The sequence below is a fragment of the Astyanax mexicanus genome, chromosome 7 (genome assembly GCF_023375975.1).
Source record: "Astyanax mexicanus isolate ESR-SI-001 chromosome 7, AstMex3_surface, whole genome shotgun sequence".
Classification (NCBI taxonomy): Eukaryota; Metazoa; Chordata; class Actinopteri; order Characiformes; family Acestrorhamphidae; genus Astyanax; species Astyanax mexicanus.
Genome location: NC_064414.1, coordinates 25,435,496 through 25,458,560, shown reverse-complemented (window position 1 = coordinate 25,458,560; position 23,065 = coordinate 25,435,496). Strand labels below are relative to the sequence as shown.

Here is a 23,065-nt window from a genome sequence, read left to right as displayed (position 1 = left end):
GCTGAGCTTGAAATTTATTAATGAACTGGTATGCATAACTAAATACTGTGATTTATGAGATATTTGGACTTAATTAAGTTAATTTACTGTTGCTCTGTAATCAGTTCATATAATTTTAAACTGGCCTGCACTAGCCAGCACTTTACTTGTCTCAAATACTCTTTGTTTTGAAACCCAGCTGCATATATGAATATGAGTCACTAAGTATGACTTAAAATGCCTCCCGTACCTTAGCATAAGCTTAGTGCTAACCTGTTTAATAGAAAAATAACCAGCTTGGCATCAGTTCTGTAGTCTTTCTGGGCTGTCTCTATCTATCAAACTGTTTGCCAATATTCATTTGCATTTTAATCCATCTCTGGTCATTAAGTTTTTAGACAGATGCTAAAAAGTGCCTGCTATTGTGTTCCATACCTGGCAACCCAGGTTGTAGAAATGGAACTGGAGAATGGGCAGTAGTCAAGATTCAGTGCTTAGAGGGGCTATTACTTACATTAAGCATTTTCCTTAATATCTAAGGACACATCCTGATCATTTTATGAGTTTGTGCACAAAAACATAATGCATATTGGTCCTCAGTTTTTAGTTAAGCATCTTTATACGCACTATTTTACCTGCACTGTATTGATTGAACACACTATTAACAGCTCTTTAAATGCAGGAATAAGTCTAATGTGGACAACATTCCTTTTCAGTGAAGAAACACAACTAATTTCAGGGATTAATCTGAATTATGGCAATCAGGAAGAGAATGTGGAGGGTATGTGGGCTTCTGCAAAAGTAGTCACACACCATCTGCATCAAATTAGTAGATTTTTTTTTCAGGTATTAAAAAGAATAAAGCAGTTAAAGGCAGTTTATTCTGAGAGTTTTGTTTTATTGCTGGTATATAATCTGTTACGGATGTAATATTTACTGGGGTGAATATTCATTTGTAAATCAGTGTTCTGATCCTTATTCCAGAATCAGCCTCTCAGCACTATAAATTAGACAAAACAAAGGGGGAATGGGATTGATATTACTTATTTATAATTATTTTTTACTCATGTTTGTTATAAGAACTGAAAGCTAGAAGACTATTGTATTTCTTTTTTCCTGCGCTGCCAGGTTCAAACATAGAGAGTTTAGTAAAATCTGAACTGATGCCATATATGTTATACAAGCTGCAATTTACTGGAATTACTAAGGAGAGATAATGATGGAGTCTGCCAGAGATTATTGTTTACAAGAGGAGATAACAGTAACTCCTTTCTCCCTTGATTCCTTTGTTATAATTTGGAGGTTTGCACAGACGTGCGTCTTTACTTGCGCTTTCGCATCACAAAAAGGTGCGTTTGCAATTTGTAATTTTGCTGTTCGTCATTTGTCTAGACACTGAAAGCACCTTTTGAAAGCAAACTTGTCGCTTGCAATTCAGAAGTCTACCTGTAGGACTGTGGTAATCCCGGTTGGTGGTCACACCAAGGCAGTGCAAAGCTCAAGAGAGCGCAGCAACTTTTGCCACTCCCCTCCATTCTTAAGCCCCCTCCTCTTATTCACTTTCCTCTCTCCTCTGTCCTTCCCTGCTCTTATCTCTTATCCTTTCTTTTTTCTTATCCTCTTTTCTTCCCCTCCCTCCTTCTCCTCCTAAGTCGGGCTTGGGATCTCTCTAGTGGATTGCTGATTAACCTGCATAGATGATTGATGATTAACTGGACGAGGGTATGAATTCGGGGGCTCCTGAGAGCGAATGTCACTGAAGACTAATCCTCAGATTAGTCTTAACATCAACCAGTGGATTTCCTGTGATTGGACGTTTCGGACTCCTCTAAACTGGGTTTGCAAATACTGAAATGTATTTTTAGTTGTTAATAATACTACTTTTGAGCCATTTTGCAGTGATATGCAATTACAGAAGGTGGACTTTGGTGAATGAGTGTGAGTTTGAGTGTGGACAGCTCTGAAACATCTATTTGCAGCTGCTGTTTTCTCTTGGGAGGAATAAAGAAGTATAGTAGGGGTATTATTGGTATAGTGTGTGCTCCTATAGAGTGTATAGCTGTATTTGGAAGAGTCAGATAAGGGAGGTAGTTTGTATGTGTGTGTGAGAGCTTCTGACTGTTCATCATGGAAAGTTTTGACCTAGAGAAGAAAGAGAAGCGCTACTGTATCCGGGGCAAGCATGCTGTTATCATCTGTGTGGTCATCATAGTAACTGGTGTTGCTGTGGGGCTTGGGGTGGGCCTGAGCCTGAACAACTCAGACGAGGAGACCCCGACGACAGCAACCACATCAACAACCACTCCAACACCCACGACATCTCCTGATAGGGGTCCCTGCAAACCCTCCACCAGCACCAACGGTGACTGGACCAACTTTCGCCTGCCTGACCACATCATCCCATTCCACTATGACCTGCACATGGAGCCTGACATGGTCGAGGACACCTACACTGGCAGAGTGTCCATTCAGTTCAACCTGACCAAGCCCAGCACACACATTTGGCTCCACATCCGAGAGACCTTCGTCACAGCTGTGCCTACCCTTACTATCAATGAGTTTGATGGATTCAGCCGTGTTGTTGAAGTGAAAGGATGCTTTGAATACACCCCGCAGGAGTATTTGGTGGTGGAGGCCACAGAGCAGCTGAATGCCACAGATTTTCATGAGTACTACACCCTCACACTGCACTTCCAGGGATGGCTCAATGGCTCGCTGGTCGGATTCTACAAGACAACCTACCAGGAGGGAGGAGAGACCAGGTCCGTACTGTCTAGGTTTATTTTTTTAGGAAGCGTTATTTGGGCGATGTCACAAAAGAACCACTTTTCCCCTTATTGTTCTCTACAGTGGGTCTGTCACAATAAATCATTTTTTGGATGATAAATTGTCCCGAAAATGATTGCGATACATGTAAATATTACTGCCATTTTAAAACCATTTAATGCCACTTATGTTATGATAATACAATGGCTTAATAATTAAATTATGCTAAATTATTATTATTTTTAAAAGATTTTAAAAAGAAAAAAGCAAAGAACTCAAAAAAGAGTAATGATATTCAGATGTTGTGTTTAGAATATAAACAATAATATCCTAAATAAATAATGGGCTCTTTTTTCAATGGGCAACATCAAGATCTGCTAAAATCATAATGAATTCATGCCAATGTATTGGACAATAAGATGATAACCTAACTATTGTGACAGGCCTATTTAATGAGTGTTTTAGTAAATGTTTTCTAAGTAATTGTTTTTTTGTGTGTGTGTAAGGAACCTTGTTTAATCTCAACACTAACCCAACACTTTTATTACATGCACGAATCTAGGATTACTATTCAGTTATTGCATGAAGAACAAATTCTAAAGTTAAAGGCTAAGAAATGAACCCTTGACTTACTGGTTCCCTGGTGGGTGTATATACATAAAAAAACATGTATTAGTTCTATCTACCAACTAAAAGTTCATCAAACAGTTGTGCATCCAAACCAAGAACCGCTGAAGAACCTTTATTTTTGCATGATCAATTCAGATTGTCTGGGTTAAACATAGGGCACCATCATATTGAAAAAAATGAACATTGTGATACTTTGTTGTTCTGTGATATTAATCACTGAATTAATTAGTTATAGGTACTGCAATATTAAAAAGTCAGTTATCTAACGTGAGACATTCAGATAATGCACAATGTGTGTCCAATAGTGGAGCAAAATATACATAATTAAGAAGAGTCAATTTGCCTCTGGTAGATATATAATGAACTAAGAGAATAATGAGAATAGCAGCAAGCAGAAAAAAAAAGGTGAAACATGTGACGTGAGTACTGCACATGTGCACATTGCATTAAAGATTCAGATACAATTATATTGTTCAGCCCTAATTCAAAAAGTTTCATGCTATTTTTTCATTTATTTATATACTTTAATAGCAACTATGTGTTTTTTCATGTATATGAGTAATTTACACACATTTGAGCTGAGCAAAATGTAATGCATTATTTTTTTGTGAACATTTGCAGTCAGATAGATTTGCCCACATTTTATCATTTACAGCATTTGCTGATATGCACACAAAAATGCAAATACAGGAAGTACACAATTAAGAGTGTTGTCTGTATTTTGGCAGTCCGTCTGTAGCCTTGTGCAGAGCACATGCTGCTTTGTCATACTTTTATATGACAAGGAACTGCTCCTGCATTCTTCACTCATATCTACATACCATCCATAGTTGCTGGATTTTTCTTTTCCGCACATTTCTCAGTGGGGTTTCTTAAGTGCCTGCTAAAGAGCATATAATATCTCCACTTTATATATAGGGCACTATGTAAGGCATAAAACTATGTCTACATGCAGATAGCACTAGATTTTAGATTTTTACTTATGACATTTAACATATGAATAAATTTGAATACTATTTTTTACAGATATTTAAGGTTTTGATGGTTACATTATTTAATCCTAGAGTTAAACTCTGCCCCTTGCATAGCTTTTTGGATTTTTTTATGGTGTGTTGATATCTTTTTTTATGAAGCACAATCACCAGATTTTCTGTGTGGATGAAAATCTCAGTATTTATAAAAAATCTGGATACAAGTGGAGGTAGCTTTTTAAAGGCTTAGTTTATAGACTTACTTATGTACATAAGGTTAATATATAATTTATGTAACACTTATTTTGAGGAATCAAATTGTGCCAAAAATCATATGTAAATGAAATGTATAAATGTGAGCCATCCTGTTTGACTGCCTGTGTAATTTAGTTGGTGGTTGGAGGTGAATAGTTAGCGTTTCACACTTTTAAGGAACATTAGATGGTTGGTGTAAATTCAGAAACATTACCTCAAGTTTACGTAATTAAATAAACTCTGAGCTTGCAAAACAGACTGCAGCAGCCTTCACTTTATCTCTCAGATTTAGTGACTCAATGAACATTTAGCTCTATTCTTCACACTCCATCACAGAGTGTGCACCACAGAGTTTGACATAAATCATACTGTCCTAAAAATAGTTCTGCTTGTTTTTTTATTGTACTATCTTACGTAACATCTCTTAATTTTGGACAAGGATACTGTCAGGGAAAAGTCTCGGCAACTGCATATGTTTAACCTCTGCATTCCTTACAGGACCGTTAAGTTGTAGGAACAGAGATCATAACCCAGATCACAGGAAGGACCACACATGAAAGGCGGCCCAAGAGCCGTGTTGTGTGGCGGCAGGAGTTATAGGCTCCACAGCACATGCCACAGACAGTGAAAGGTTCCAGCCAGTCTCTCCAGGGTGCTGGGTTTCAGTCCTAGATAAACATCGTCATTTGCAATTTGTTTAATTTCATGCGGTTGAACTGGCTAGGCTTTGGTTCATTCTTTATATCCCACCAGTACATGAGTAGTGTCAAGGGTTGCAAAATTCTGAAAGCATGTAGCGCTCATGATAATAAAGCTTGTGTTTGGTAAGGAGTGTAATCTGATTTAAATATGTGAGAGGTTTCTCCACAGCAGTCAGAAATACTATAAACAAAGAAGAGGTAAAATATAACCCCTGTCCACAATATCTCAATAAAGCTTCTTTAACCTATTAATACCAGGATTTTCAGTGCCTTGCCTGTGCGACAGACATATACAGAAAAGTCAAATATTCCATAAGGCTTCAGTGCTGGAAAATATGATCATTTCCAGACTTTTGTCAGCACATTAGTCTTATGCCTATCACTGCAGTTGCTCGCCACTGGATTTTCTCTGCTGGCTGGTGCCAGTGGTCACATACCTTAGTATTGTGAGTCACTGCTAATAGATAATCACAAGAAGCAGTGTGACTACTGTGCACATGGACTTTATGTCCATAATTGACATTAAAGCAAGCTGGCCTAATCTTTTAGACACCCCTAAGATTCAACAATAGCCAGGATCCACCAGTATCTGATACCACATCTGTTGCACTTTGGAAAAATATGCACCAATTTTAATCAAAATGTATTGAGTCTCCATTAGAATTTTTATGAAAAAGTGTCATAGTGATGGACCTTTTTTCATGTGGTGTGCTGCTGAGAGAAATGTAAACCAAGTTCCGTTTTTTACGAGTCTCCCATGATCTCTTGCAGAAAAATTGCAGCCACAGACCACGAGCCCACCGACGCTCGTAAATCTTTCCCCTGCTTTGATGAGCCAAACAAAAAAGCCACGTACAACATCTCCATCACCCACGACGTGCTCTACCAAGCAATGTCCAACATGCCAGTGGAGGTAAATTTGACTTTCTACATTTAATACTGTACTGTAAATGTGTGTGTGTGTGTTCAAATATTGAAAACATTGTAAACATGAATAAAACATTGAACATGCTGTTTAAATACTCAGTCCAGACAGAATGTTATGCCTCTAATGATCATTGCCTCTATTTTGGCTTCACTGATCATATAGGATCACTTCGTGGTTTAATGATTACTGACTGTAGACCTTCTGTTTCTCTGCATAGTTTTAGTCCCCTTTCATCCAGTTTTTTTTTAATATTTAGGACCCCACAGGCCACCACAGGGCAGCTATTATTTGGTTGGTGAAATATGCTGGTGGTGGTGTGTTGGTGTGAGTTGCCAGCGCTACAGACACATACAAAGTCAAATATTTCATAAGGATTCAGTGCTTGAAAACATGATGGCTTAGACACAACTATGTCCACTCACACTCACAAATGCTCATCTGTTGCTACACAGTTAGTGTTGGTCACCTTTCACTAGTGGACTATTTTCAGTCCAGCAGTGACGCTGAGGTGAATTAAAAACTCCAGCAGCACTGCTGTATCTGATCTACTGATCTACTCATTCCAAAACAACACACACTAACACATCACCACCTTTCTCTGTGCTTTTGAAGGCATTTTGTCACTTGTGACACTGTGGCTCTGTGATAGTCTAGAGTCTTAGGAGTTTTTAAACATTTTCCAAACTTTTTTTATATCTAAAAAGAATGCACAGTGACAGTGAATTATGCAATAGCTCTTTTTTATATTACTGTATAAACTTCAGAAATGTAGTTGGCAGTGGGAGACCAGTGGTTAAAGCACTAATATATTTTTGACGTTGAAGGTGGTGGGTTTGCTCCCTGCTCACCATTCTCTGTGTAAACAGTATATATGTGTGTATGTTCACTTCATAAATGAATTAAGGAGGGAGTGGGTTGTAATGTTCTCGTATTTGGTTGTTTGTGCTTGTTTTGCCTTGTATCTGTCTGATATTGTGCTTTGTGTACCCAGAAAACAGAGACCCTTCCTGATGGGAAGGTCAAAACCATTTTTATGAAATCAGTCAAGATGAGCACCTACTTAGTGTGTTTTGCTGTGCATCGTTTTGAGTTTGTTGAGCGGATTTCTGAAAGTGGAATTCCAGTAAGTTATTTTCCCCAAGCGTGTTTGTTTAAATGCATGTTTCTGCTGTAGATTAGAAGGAAAGCTTTAACTTAGACTCTGCTTATTCTCCCCTCTCAACCTGCAGCTGAGGATCTATGCTCAGCCCTCACAGATCCACACTGCTTATTATGCAGCAAATGTCTCTAAAGTGATTTTTGACTATTTTGAACAGTACTTTGACATGAAATACTCCATACCCAAGCTTGGTAAGTGTTTATTACAATGCTCTCTCTATTCTGTTCACTTTGCCTGACTGCATTTTGGTTAAATTAGTTGTGGTCTGTTAATTAACTTTACCAGTTAGAATTGTCTTTGAAGTATGTGACACATAAGACATGGTATTTCCATCTGCAGATCAGATAGCAATCCCAGACTTTGGGACAGGAGCCATGGAGAACTGGGGTCTGGTCACCTACAGAGAGACCAACCTGCTGTATGATGAGCAGGAGTCTTCCTCTTACAACAAGCAACGTGTGGCCAGTGTCATCTCCCATGAGCTTGTGCATCAGGTTAGTAATCATATACTTCATTAAAGCCCAGGCCTAATGTCTAGTTATTAGTGCATTCCATTTACCTCAGAAGTCAGCTGTCAGCACTGGGAATGATGTCTCATGTAAATAGACCGCATTCAACTAACATTCCAATAATTTCACATTTTTTAAATAACATACTTAAAACAGTTCGTTTTGAGTTTGGAGACTTTGGAGTTTATAACCTGCTTTGACAATTCATTAATGGTGTTTTACTTTTAAGTCTATCCAAAATATGTCCCACTATTTATGGCCCAGGTTAGCATTGTTAGCAATACAGTATTAAACAGCAGCATACAGTATTTTGCACATTCAAACACTTTGAAAACATGTCCACACATAGACGTTGGACAGCACTGTGTGTATGACTGCTCTATACCCCATTCCCACTACAGACCACACTGTTCTAGAGTCCTCAGTACTTGATCTACAGTGTTGTAGAATGCTATGTTTCCTATTCAGGCTAATCTAAAATGCTCTATACCCAATGACCGTGTTCAAGAATGCTCAGCACCTCATCCACACTGTTTTAAATGCTTTAAATGGTTTAGAATACTCTATACCCCATTCACACTGTTCAGGTCTGCTCTATTCCTTATTCACACTCTTTTAGCATGCTTTATACTCCATTCACACTGTTCTAATATACTCTGTACCCCATTCAGTGTGCTAGAACGACGAACTGTACTCTATTCACACTGTTTTAGCATGCTCTATACACCATTTACACTGCTCTAGAATGCTCCCCCGCTCTAGAATACCCACCCCCACTGTTCTAGATTATTATTCTAAATTTAAACTGGCACCATGTTCAGTGAAAACATCGTAGTCTTTAGAGTTTAAAGTTTAATTTGCAAGTGAATATTCTTAGACAGTTAATATGGTATAAATTCCTCTTTTAGGTGATATTCATCTTCTTAATCAATTATTTTCTTGCTAACAAACTGAATGAACCCCTTAAAAGGTCCCTGACACTTCAGATGACACTGCAGTTACATGTGCCATTTGGTTGTTAAGTAACTTACTAAGTTACTTAAGTTGTAAAACTGAATATTTGGCCTGCATGGGGGATGCTGCATGGTGTCACCTGTGTTATGAGTGTTCTCTAAAAGAAGACGTGTTGCATAACATGCAACAACTGCATGTTCTTTTATATAAAAGCCAATCATATACCCTTTATTTATCTAGTCGGGAAGATGCATCTCATATAATGATAACTAATCCCCAGTTACGCTTTCAACTTTTTACGATGATGAGCCCAATGTGTCTCATGAGATGAGCAGAATGTGTGTTTATGATCTTTGCATCACATGGCACACAGATAAGAATCTGATTAGGTACATTACAATTTTTTTTATGGACAGGTCCAAGGTTTAATGACTTAGATGATGGCCATAAAACATAAAATTTTCCGAGATCGAACACTTATAGTACACTTGTTTTATGACAACATACTTAGAAGCAACACTGAAACGAATTAAAGTGGCAAGTAGCTACATTCACAAAAACCTTTCACATTTCACATTCACAAAAAAAAAAATCCCTGGTCTACTTAGAGATTAGGAAATATACAGTATTTAAAAGAATGTGATTGCAAGTTTTTTAATACATGATGTGTTTCATCTGCAGTGGTTTGGGAATATTGTCACCATGGACTGGTGGGATGACCTGTGGCTGAATGAGGGATTTGCCAGCTTCTTTGAATATGTGGGAGTGGAAAAGGCTGAGCCTGATTGGGGAATGGTGAGCATACATGCTTTTTTTTTTTTTGTTCTTTTTTTTTTTATCTCACTTTTCTCCCTCAATTTAGCTTTGCTAACTATCCCACCAACTCAGCTGCTCAGCTGTACTTGCCCCACCACTAGCAATGCCCCAACACTAGGAGGGTGAAGACACCGGCTCTTTTCAAACTGCTTTGGGTGTAGCATTACCGAGTAGCATCACAGCGCTTTTGGAGGAAAGCACAGATACTCAGTTCTTATACATCAGCTCACAGACGCCTTGTGCTGACCAATTATGCAAGGCCAATTATGCTTTCTCAGACTCTCTTAGACTCTAGCTGCTGATGGCAAGCAGAATGTCAGTGATATCCTGAAGCATACCTGCTTAATAAACCATTTGCTTGTATTTAAATTTGAATTAAAGTTAGATTTGCGAAGATAAAAGCATTAATCCAAGTTTGATAATACAATAAATATAAATGCATTGATTTATCATAATAAACTATATACATGTTTGCATGTTGAATTGTTTTTAATATCTTATTATACACTTTATAATTACTACACAAAGTCCAGAATAATATGATCACCCTCTTATTTTTTCACTCATTGTCTTTTTTTTAATTGAATGTCCAAATATAGGACATTTTTTTATAGTTCTATTATTACAGACTGTAGTCCCGTATTACTTTGTTATTCAGTGGTCAGAACCTATAAGGACCACCACAGAGCAGATACAATTTAACTAGTAGGTAGTAGATAATTATTATTGTCATTATCGTGGTGGTGTGTTAGTGTGTATTATTCTAATATGAGTTGATCAGTTACTTAGCATCTTTATTAGTGTCTCTTACCTATCTATTTCACCTTGTAGATGTAAAGTCTGGTTGGTGGATTATTCTCAGTCCAGCAGTGATACTGATGTGTTTAAAAACTCCAGCAGCACTGCTGTGTCTGATCCACTCTTACCAATACAACACACACCACCACCTCATGCACCACCACCATACCGCTGTCTGCAGGGTTGAGAATGAATGGCCCACCACCCAAATAATACATGCTGTGGAGTTCTGAGCATTAAAAGAACAGGGTGAAAGTAGGATCATAATAATAATAAAGTATGCAGAGAAACAGACACAGAACTACAGTCTGTAATATGTTATAGAACTACAAAGTGCCCTTACATGGTCAGAAGTGTTGATGAAACGGACAATGAATTTAAAAACAAGGAGTTGGAGGTAATTTTCTGACTGGACTGTGATTATAATGCAATGTAGCTTTATAGACATTATATAATAGAGTGTAATGTATATCATATCAATCGTAAGATTGTAAATTTTTTTCTCCTAAACAGCGTGACATCATGCTTCTTGATGATGTATTTCCTGTTATGGTTGATGATGCACTCCTCTCCTCTCATCCTATCATCGTGGAAGTGTCCACCCCAGCTGAGATCACCTCTGTTTTTGATGCCATTTCATACAGCAAGGTAGGCTAAGACTAACAAAATACAGTGCATTTTGTTTACATTTGTATTTGTTTTTAAATATCTTGAGTGAAAAATGGATTTGTACAATAACGTTACATGCAAAATGTGTTCAAGCTTGTCAGACTGCTGTTTCTCTACTTCTAGGGATCGTCTATTTTAAGGATGCTGGAGAGTTGGATTGGTCAAGACACCTTTAGAGATGGCTGTCGGGTATGTTTTGACAGACCTGCTACTGATGGCAGATGTGAATTATGATATGTCTTTGAATGAGCATCTATGAATTTATTTAATGAATATATATATTTATTTTTCTTATCTAGTAACTTTTATTTTTCCACAGAAATATCTAAAAGACTTCCAGTTCCAGAATGCCAAAACATCAGATTTTTGGAAAGCCCAGGCTGAGGTATAGTTGCCTGTTATTGTTTTCACTTGTATGGGATTTTTTTGTACAGGCTTGTAATTCATATGTTGGCATGTACACTGCATTCTTATTAGGTCAGTAAAGAAGCTGTAGAAATAGTTATGGATACGTGGACCAAACAGATGGGCTACCCAGTGCTGAACTTGGCCAGCACAGACACAGTAGCTAAACTCACCCAGCAGAGATTTCTCCTGGACCCAATTGCTGACCCCAGTCAGCCTAGCACTCCTCTGGGGTAAGTCTACACTGCTTATGCAGTTTAATATGCAATAGGTCTGTACAGTTTACACTGACATGCCAAAAGTTATGCGATAACAGCATGTAAATCATTCTTGAAGTGCAGACCTGCCAATATGTTTGCATTTTGCGTAATGGGTACGCATGTTTACGTCCTAGTACAGGTGTACAATTCCATGATCTAAAATATGCATAAAGTTTGATCTCGTATTTTACCATGTCGTCCCAAATTTGTCTGTGTGAGTGTGTTCGTGGTCGCTCACGATAGCACAGAGGCTAATACAGCTACTATCAAGCCATACATTCTTCATTTTCCTCCAAACTGTCACTCACTCATTCACTTCCTCTCTCTCCCTGCCTCTCTCTCTCACTCACTCATTCACTTCCTCTCTCTCCCTGCCTCTCTCTCTCACTCACTCATTCACTTCCTCTCTCTCCCTGCCTTTCTCTCTTTCTCTCTCTCTCTCACTCTCACTTGCTCTGTCTCTCTCTCATTCTCTCTCTCTCACTTGCTCTGTCTCTCTTTCTCATTCTCTCTCTCTCACTCCTTTTCTTACTCTCTCTTTCTCTCTTTCACTTGCTCTGTCTCTCAAAGAGATTTAAGTACTCAGTATTGAAGGCTGTTCTGCAGTAAACAGGCTTTTATTTTTATTTTACTTTATATTTAAAATCGTACTATTATTTTGTGTTGTAATGGTAGTCTGTATTCTAATGTATCTAAAATTACTGTTATATGTTAAAGTGTCATACATTAGTTTAGATTAGCTATGACCGTAAACAGACACCCACCCAAGTTTACTTGTTTTTTTTGGATCTACTTTCTACTTTGCTTTAGGACATGCGCTTGTTTGTTTATTTGTTTGGGTACTGTTTTTGGTTAACTTTAGAACTAATCTTTAAAAGTTGTATCATCATTACAGCCTAAATCTGCCCAAGAGTATATTACAGCCAGTCTCTCTTTACTGTTAGGACAGTATTTGTGAAGCCGGTCAGTTGAGGTATAAACAATTCTGTAACCATTAAATGCCACTGGGCGTCAGGGAATTCATAGATTCAGAACTGTTTACAGATGTACACACTCATATTGTAAACAGGGCATTTGGTCAAAATCCAAGTACTACACTGGAGGCAGCAATGGAGGGTTTGCTTTTTAACATTTTGTGGTCAGGTCATCTGGATCAGTGTTGTTAACAGGTGACAAATTATCCAAATAAGAGTCATTAGTTTCCTTAATGAGCTTGTTTCAGTATAGATTTCCTTTATTTTGCTTCTACTTCTTAAGTTTTACTGCAGTTTCTGATGTACTCATTGTAACAATACCAGAAATGGCACATAATGATTGAAAAAAAAAACTATTTGAGTAGGAATAATTTTACCTAGGCAGTTGGAGTAAAGTAATTATTGTCAGATATGTTTCACAATTTTAGTGCCATCCAAATGCGCAGTGTCATTCATTTTTCCCCAGACTGCCTGATCCTGCATCAATAAAGATTCAGGAGCTTTTTAATTCCAGTAAAAGGAGCCATAAAAATAACCTCAAGTCAATTTAATCCTATGAGGATTGAAATGTGGGTAAATATCCTGTCAAATACTGTGGGAAATGAGTTATTTTTTACAGCTGAAGCACAGAAGAGTGTAAGGAAGCATTTAGTTTTGATATCTTGGGTCAGTCAAACCTGTGGTAAACCTCAGGTATTAAATGACAAAAAACTTTAGGAATACAGAAAATGAACATTGTGTAGTCCATAGCCTACTAATTATTACTGTATAGAAATTATACTATAAAAGTGGGATATATAATTATGTTTTTTTTATTATTCAAATGTAAGATTGATACAGAATCAGATCCAGATAAGGGCTCTTTAAGAGGGTGTTTTAATGAATATTCAAAGGAAGCAATGATTTTACCCTGTCTTTCTTTAAAGTTAATAAAAACATTTTTTCTTTTACATAGCTACAAATGGACCATTCCTGTTGAATGGTACTCTCTGAATACCAGTAAGAACAGCACCATTGATTTTGATGAATCAGAGTCTGGTAGGTACACTGTCCATGGTGATTTATTTGATAAATCAGCTCATTCAAATCTCAATTCAAAAAAATTTGAATTGAGATTTTCCATTGTAAAGACAATACTGCCTAAAACTTGCCTTAATTCCTGTCTGGGAAACAAACCCTAAATGCCTAAACAGAGATTTAACAGAAATTTTATGTCTCTTCTGTGCTTCTCATTCAGAGTTAGTCATTGCAGGCTACTCGCCTTCTACTGACGGACTCATTAAAGTAAACAAAGACCACATGGGCTTTTACCGTGTCAATCACAATGACGACATGTGGAGTTCTATCAGTCAGCAGCTGCTGGAAAACCACCTGGTACTTTCTTATAATTTATAAACATTAATTGGAAAGTTATAACTGTAAATGAATGTACTCCCAAAGTTTTCAAGTTAACTTTTTTTTGTTTGTTTTTATAACTTTTTTTTGCTTCAGGTGTTCACTGCAGCAGACCGAAGTGGTTATATTGATGATGTGTTCGCTTTAGCAAGGTATAGTCATTCAGAATGTACCGAAACACTATAGGATTGTGCTAAATGTGTTTGATCCAAATGTATGCATTAGTTTTAGATATGATTATTATTAGTTAATTATAGATTAATTTTAGATATTAACCCTTTCAGACCCTACATCCTTTTCAATAGACATGTTTTCTTCTTTCTTGTGTATTCTTGCATTTAACACAGATTAAGGCCTGCTGTCCAACAGAATTGACATTTATCAGCCAATTAAACAGCAGCTTAGCCCTGCCTACTGCATTGGACAAAATAAAAAAAGTTAAGTTATTTTTACTGTCTAGAGCTGATTTGTAAAATAAATAAGTTATATAAAAATTATATAAAATAAAAATAACAGTGTTAGACAAATGATTACACTGAAATTAACCTAATGTACAAATAATATATGTTTTTGGAGTGCATTACAGACAAACTCAGCATTCTTCTCAGCATTCTTTTCATCACTGGAACATAATTTAGGTCTGAAAGGGTTAAATTAACACAGAGTTGTCAAAAGTAACCAGAGGTGTAAAGTAACAAGTATAACTACTTTACTACTGTATTTAGAGTACTTAAATTCTGTATCTGTATTTACTGGAGTGTTGTCTTTTTCTCCTTCCTCTGCTTTTACTTCACTACATATTTTCAAGGAGTTTAATTTAACTTTTACTCTGATATATTTTTAGTATGATGTATTATCACATATGATCACATTCATCACATGATCACTAAAGCCAGAGTGGTAGATACTCTGCACCGTCACTGGGTTTGATGAAGCTTCTAATCACTGAGTGAAACAAGTGATCAAGCTTATAAGAAGACCACTCTGCTCCCATTCTGCCTTTCACTCTAAAAACCTTTCACTACTTTCTGTAATAACTACAAAACACAGTACTGCACTTTTACTTTCAGTGCTTAAGTATTACATTTTAAAACTTGCAATCCAACTTATGTTAAATACTTTAGTATTTCCACTTAAGTATGGTGCATAATGAACACTACTCATGTCACTTTTTTCAAAGAACACTTATACTTTATACATGTCTGAATGTAGCTAAATATTATTAATGCTGTAACACAAAACTATGTTAATATGACAAGTTTTATTAATGGATATGAAATGCCCAATCAGCTACATTCAGTGCATTACGTTTTATTTTCCTTTAATCCCCTTTTATGGTCTCAGACTTCAAGTTATTATCCAAATATTAAAGTCTATATTTATATTGTGTTTTAATATACATTTTACAGGGCTGATAAAGTGAATTATGGGAATGCATTCAACTTAACCAAATACCTGGCCAACGAGACAAGCTACATTGTGTGGTCCCGCCTCTCTTCTTCTATAGCCTATGTGAGGGACATGCTGGCATCAGACTCCGAGCTCTATCTCAAATTCCAGGTGAGTTTGTTGGTCTGAGGCAACAGTAAAATCTCTGTTTAAAATGTCAGATTTACCGATATAAACCAATTACAAACCGTTACTAAAAAACAAACCAGAGTTGAGTCTTTTTTGAAGTGGTTTCCCTGAGTAACCACTTCACAAAATGGCATTGATCATATCTCTTCTGTTTTTTTTTTTTTATTAAGGCAGAAAACATTATATTGTCTTGTATTATATCACAGCATTCTGCTTTTCAATACTGTACCAAAAAAAAAACACACAGCATTGATTTTTAATTATTAGTTTACATGTAGATTGTGAAGATTGCTGGCAAACAGTGGTCCATTTTGTTTCCACTGTTATGACAGCACTATTGCACTATTTTGCAATATATTAAATAATAACCCCTGTAGTTATTAAATAATGGTAGCAGGCTGGAAAGTTTTGCTTGGGTGCAATACAGGTTGGCTTATGTGCTTAAAAACATCATCAAATGGGCTAGTAAGAATGTCAGTGTTAACAGGACCAGATCTTAAATCTGTTCCTGGGTGCAACATGTTTATCTTTTTCACAGCACTGCAAAACTTTTTCACAGCACTGCAGTTTAAAGTTGACCAGATCAACTCTACAGTACTCTACAGTGGGTCAACATCACTTTCATTAGCTTGAAACACCGCTCTTGGTGTTTTAAGCTAATGAAAGTGATGTTGACCCACTGTAGAGTACTGTAGAGTCGATCTTCAGAGTCGATCTTCAGAGTCGATCTTCAGAGTCGATCTTCAGAGTCGATCTTCAGAGTTAATCTTCAGAGTTGATCTTGTCAGCTTTAAACTGCAGTGCTCTGCAGTTTTTTTGTCACAAAAAAATCCAGATCAACATCTAAAGAACTGCAGGCCTCTTTTAATTTTAATTTAAGGTCAATGTTTATGAGCTAATTATCATTTAAATGGCAAAAAACACTGCTGACCAAAAAAAAATTAAGGCCCATCTCACACAATTTTTTTTTTCAATATTTTATAGACTGGCAAGATAAAAGTGGAACTTCTACATTTTCATAGCACTGTACATTGCTTTAAATATCACTTTTCCATGTGCAGAAACTTTTCCGAGAACATGTACACAAGATCTCCAGAGAGCTGGGCTGGGATGATGTAGGCAGCCAAACAGATCGGTAAGTGTTTTTTTTGTTTTTTTTGTCTGTGGATTTGGCCAAAATCACATTTCACGCTTTTGATTTTCATTAGTCTTGTTAAACTAAACTCAACAGACCTGTCAGACATGTATAAACACTGAACACCTTGTGGGTGTGTGGGTCTGTGTTTACCATATATGATTGTTTTCTGGCTAGTCTGCTGAGGGAGACGGTTCTGGGTATCGCCTGCCAGATGGGTGATGAAGAGATTCTTACAGAGGCCTCTGCCATTTTTAAAGACTGGATTGATGGAACAGTCAGGTACACAAAACACTCAGCAACACTTATTAAAAGCACAATTTTATCCTCTTACTGTGTAACTCACATCTTTATGTTTACAAAGTGGAAAAACATTCTTATAAAATAATCAATAGTTCTTATTCTTTCATGTTGGAAAAAATGTCAAATGTACATTTTAACCTTTATTACACTTTACATCTGTGTATAAGGATTAGAATGTTAACTAATTATATAATTTTGCAGTAATATTTAAAAAACATAATAATAATGATAGTTACTGTAGAATGATTAAATTAATGTCTTATATATACACTACAGTGCCTCATTCTCTTACATATTACCTTTATTTTTGTGGTTTAACTATTAATAATAATTAATAATAGTTAAAAGTTAATATCGGAGTCTATATTTAGATTAATAATGGAAAAATAGGGCACCTGAGTGGTGCAGCTGTCTAAGCACTGATAGCACAGAACAAAACTGGGGTAAAAATACTGGAGTAAAATTGCTGTGGTCCATAAATTTCAATAAATATAGAGTGAGTGCATTGAGTGAGATTTTGTGTCTTTTGCGAGTGCAGCAGTGTGGCAGTGAACCTGAGGCTGCTGGTGTATCGATACGGTATGAAGAATTCAGGAACGGTCGAAAGCTGGGAGATTATGTTCCAGAGATACCTCACCGCCTCGCTCGCACAGGAAAAAGACAAGCTGCTGTATGGCCTCGCTTCTATAGAAGACGTTTCACAGCTCAGCAGGTAAAAATGACAGTTATCACACACTTGTAGTGTAATATAAAGACAAATTCTAAAGTTAAAAGAAAGTTTTTATACCTAATTAGGTTAAATAAGGACAACATAGTAGGACACTAGTTCTAGCATATGGTTTGTAATGTTTTTGGAGAGGATTAGTCTTTATGACTGGAATTTATGCTGATAAGATTAGTGTCTGAGTAACAGTGGCTAATCTGTAGCTTCCTGACAAAGTGCTACAACTGGAGGGTAGCTTTAGCCTTGAGAAATAATCAGTAGAGATAATGTGTTTTTCCCAACAGGTTGCTGGAGGCAACAAAGGATGAGTCCATTATTAGGAGTCAAGATGTTTTCACCCTGATTCGATATGTATCCCTGAACAAGTATGGTGAAAGCATGGCTTGGGATTGGGTCACACTTAACTGGGACTACCTAGTTAACAGGTAAACACCTCCTATTTTTTTATTCATTTTAGAAAATAGCTTTTTTAAACCTGCTTTTAAGTGTAAGTTATGTTTTCTTATTGAAATAATGACATAATGCAGAAGTCTGTGCCCAGGGCCAATTCTGGGCTCTGTCGGAAAAGAGGTTCCTTTGTTGCTGGTTTATTTTTGCTCAGAAGAATTTAATTCAAATCCTATAAATGACTTTAAACAGCATTTCTATGTATATGTCTGTAAAGTGGTTGGGATTAGAATAATAGAGCAGTCTAGAGTCAATGCAATTACTTTGCAGAATCAAATGCATACAAGGAACCAGTTTTGTAACTGTCGTGGTTTCTAGCCATTTAGACAACAAGTTAAAGCAGTAACAGTACCAGTCAACACCAGTCGACACATTTTCTCATTCAATGTTTTTATTTATTCAAAATATTTATTTACATTGTATAGTAATAATAAAGATGTGACAAGACAATTAAGGAACATATATAGAATTTTGAAGCAAACAAAAACGTGTTTGGCCTTCACAACCCCCTGATTTTTGTTCAGCATCACCAGGAATTCCTTCAGGACACTGAGGAAACTATTCCAGGTGACTTTACCTCAAGTCACTGAGAAATAAAACATATTCTGTATAACACTTTTTGTTTACAAAATAATTCCACATGTGTTCTTGTATAGCTTAATGTCTTCAATATTACATTTGCCCGTGGGGTGCAGTGAATTTAGTGGGTAACCCTTCTGCCCACCCTGCACGCCCCACATAAATAAGAATTACAGTAACTAAATATTCTGTCTTGACTGAGTTATATGAACTTAATACACATAAACAGCCCACAAGTACAGCTACAAACCACAAAAGTATAGAATAGACCCAACAATCAATGCTTTAAATTTTTTCAGAAATGCGGCACAATTTCTTAAAATTCTAACGAATTTGAAAGAATGAAATAGTTAAAAACTTTCAAAACTACCCACAATTAAAAATAAAAATTAACAAAAAATAAGCAATTTGGTGAAGGCTTTACAGTACGACATGTATATGCAGAACACATATGACTTTTTTTAATGTAGTTTGTAGCAATAAATAAGCATTTTTTACCTATATAAGTGCAATGGGAAACACTACAAGCATAAACAATGCACAGATATGAAAAGATAACAAAAGCAATGTTTCTATTTTTTTTTTTACTCTGCATCCTGCCTACAATCCTGGTCAGGCCAGCAGACCTCCTTCACATTGAAATGCATGTTTCTTATTGTAAATATTAGCTTGCCTTTGTCTTCCTCTTCATCCATGCAGTGGGGAAAACAGTACTAGTAAAAGTGTTATATATGAAAATACTCAGAGAAGTTAAAACTCACCACAGTCATAAATTAATACAGTTATTTACCCCCACCCATGAGTGATACCCACAGGTGATAATTTAGTAAGTCTATCCTGCGTCATGTTAACACATCTAACAAAGACCAGATAAGCGGGACAATAAATGAGTTGTTCACTGTGTTGTTTTATATGGGCTTTTTATCTTTATGACATTATCTTTCACAGGTTCACTATCACAGACAGAAACCTGGGCCGCATTCTTACCAGAATCAGTACTTCATACAACTCGGAGCTGCAGCTGTGGAAGGTAATTTACACAGGCCTGGGAAACTGAGTGTACAGCTGTGGTGCTTCAGATTAGAGTAAAAGAACACAATCACAGCTATGTGCTTATGTGAGAAGCAGCTGTTTAATGGAGTCTGAAGTATACAACTCTGACTTAAATATGCAGAGAGTTGAAAATGTTATAAAGGCTCAGAACTTCCTGTAGCAAGGGGAAGGCTATGGTTTAAAATGTGACTTCACTTCAATTTCATTATCCTTATGTAGTTTGCCTTTAATCTGAAGGATTATGACCTTTATGGTTGTCCTTAGTACACTCACTCTGCCTCCTTTCAGATGGAACATTTCTTCGCCCTGAACCCAAACGCTGGAGCAGGAGAGACGCCCAGAAAGCAGGCTTTGGAGACAGTGAAGAATAACATTGAGTGGGTGAAACGCAACAAACAAGAGATCCAGGACTGGCTTGGGAGCAACGTGTCCTCCTAAACACATCAACAAACTCCACACACTTCAACACACTCACTTCATCTCTCCACATCACCTCATTTGTTTCCTTCCCAGCTTTTACTTCAATGTGAAGAGACTGAAATCAACAACCTGTAGTTAATTCATCAGGGCCCGAAAAAAACAAGCACTCAACAAGCGCTACAAGCATTCCGCTGTGTAGTTTTTGAGATGACATATGAATCATATTTACTGATGATCTTATGATTGTGAAAAATAAACTGTACATTGTGTTTTGTTATAACATTATATTTAAGATGCTGGAAAGTGTTTGTTAAAGATGGACTAAACTCAAATGTTTGGTGTCAAATTATTAAATTATAATTAAAAGTGTCATTGTCATGCTATTATTGTTAATTTAATGTAATAACCTACTAATCTTGTACAAACGAAACCTGAATCAAATTGACTCAATGTTCACTGTTTAAGAAAATAAAGAAAACATTGTATCAATAATTTTTTGGAGCATTTCTGTCCCCATAACCATAGCTGGTCCTTATTAATTTCATTATAATATGTAATTATATTCGGCACACACTGTGCTGGTCAATTTGATCCATTAGTGGCAAAAAAGCCTAAATATTTAGGAGTAAATGTTTAGACTAAAACATTTAGGCCAAAATATTTGCAAAAGTAGGAAACTATATAGCGCTAAACCATAAGATTGTACAATTACAGCATTGAAATAACAAGCACTACTGGAAACACACAGTATAGCTACAGTGTGCAGATCAAATACAGAAGTAGTAAAAAAAATACAGTGAATGCATACATATATATATATATATATATATACAGTTGTGGTCAAAAGTTTACATACACTTGTAAAAAAACATAATGTTATGGCTGTCTTGAGTTTTCAATAAGTTCTACAACTCTTATTTTTCTGTGATAGAGTGATCGGAACACATACATGTTTGTCACAAAAAACAGTCATAAAATTTGGTTCTTTCATAAATTTATTATGGGTCTGCTGGAAATGTCACCAAATCTGCTGGGTCAAAAATATACATACAGCAACAAAATTTGTCAATTTTGGTGATGTAGCGAGTTGCGTCAATCAAATTAGCTTCATGTCATGGCCTCTTCACTTCTTGTAAGTGATTCTGATTGACTACAGCTGTTGACTTCTCATGAGCCCATTTAAATAGGGCTCATTTGACCCAGTGATTAGACTCAGCTACAAAAGCTACAATGGGAAAGTCAAAGGAACTCAGTGTGGATCTGAAAAAGCGAATTATTGACTTGAACAAGTCAGGGAAGTCACTTGGAGCCATTTCAAAGCAGCTACAGGTCCCAAGAGCAACTGTGCAGACAATTATACACAAGTATAAAGTGCATGGAACAGTTGTGTCACTGCCACGATCAGGAAGAAAACGCAAGCTATCACATGCTGCCGAGAGGAGATTGGTCAGGATGGTCAAGAGTCAACCAAGAATCACCAAGAAGCAGGTCTGCAAGGATTTGGAAGCTGATGGAACACAGGTGTCAGTCTCCACAGTCAAGCGTGTTTTACATCGCCATGGACTGAGAGGCTGCCGTGCAAGAAAGAAGCCCTTGCTCCAGAAAAGGCACCTTAAGACTCGGCTGAAGTTTGCTGCTGATCACATGGACAAAGATAAAACCTTCTGGAGGAAAGTTCTCTGGTCAGACGAAACAAAAATTGAGCTGTTTGGCCACAACACCCAGCAATATGTTTGGAGGAGAAAAGGTGAGGCCTTTAATCCCAGGAACACCATGCCTACTGTCAAGCATGGTGGTGGTAGTATTATGCTCTGGGGATGTTTTGCTGCCAGTGGAACTGGTTCTTTGCAGAAAGTAAATGGGATAATGAAGAAGGAGGATTACCTCCAAATTCTGCAGGAAAACTTAAAACCATCAGCCCGAAGGTTGGGTCTTGGGAGCAGTTGGGTGTTCCAACAAGACAATGACCCAAAACACACATCAAAAGTGGTAAAGGAATGGCTAAACCAGGCTAGAATTAAGGTTTTAGAATGGCCTTCCCAAAGTCCTGACTTAAACCCCATTGAGAACATGTGGACAGTGCTAAAGAAACGGGTTCATGCAAGAAAACCATCACATTTAGCTGAACTGCACCAATTCTGTCAAGAAGAGTGGTCAAACATTCGACCTGAAGCTTGCCAGGAGCTTGTGGATGGCTACCAAAAGCGCCTAGTTGCCGTGAAAATGGCCAAGGGACATGTAACCAAATACTAATGTTGCTGTATGTATATTTTTGACCCAGCAGATTTGGTGACATTTTCAGCAGACCCATAATAAATTTATGAAAGAACCAAATTTTATGACTGTTTTTTGTGACAAACATGTATGTGTTCCGATCACTCTATCACAGAAAAATAAGAGTTGTAGAACTTATTGAAAACTCAAGACAGCCATAACATTATGTTTTTTTACAAGTGTATGTAAACTTTTGACCACAACTGTATACATAAAAAGGACAATGATCTCCTGAAACAGCTACACTCGACATCCATATGTTTAAGGACATCCCTTCTGCTTTAAGCTGCAACTCCTCAAACCAAAATCTAAGTTGTACCTGAACAGAGTACCTCCTAGACCGTAAAAGTTCAGAAGAAACAATGAATGAGCAGGTGTCCCAA

At 36.9% G+C, this 23,065-nt stretch overlaps 1 protein-coding gene across 1 annotated transcript; it reads left to right on the top strand.

Annotated features, from left to right (window-relative positions):
• The first annotated feature begins 1,588 nt into the window (after positions 1–1,588).
• Positions 1,589–20,900, top strand: LOC103046414 (glutamyl aminopeptidase). Its single transcript, XM_007238003.4, has 20 exons — positions 1,589–2,741; positions 6,074–6,215; positions 7,222–7,353; positions 7,460–7,580; positions 7,729–7,883; positions 9,534–9,647; positions 10,980–11,114; positions 11,259–11,324; positions 11,455–11,520; positions 11,613–11,773; positions 13,730–13,812; positions 14,012–14,148; positions 14,266–14,321; positions 15,579–15,729; positions 16,809–16,882; positions 17,060–17,164; positions 17,724–17,897; positions 18,194–18,334; positions 19,884–19,965; positions 20,277–20,900. The coding sequence occupies exons 1-20, from the start codon at positions 2,107–2,109 to the stop codon at positions 20,424–20,426; spliced, it is 2,880 nt and encodes a 959-aa protein (XP_007238065.3). The 5' UTR covers positions 1,589–2,106; the 3' UTR covers positions 20,427–20,900.
• Positions 20,901–23,065: the final 2,165 nt, after the last annotated feature.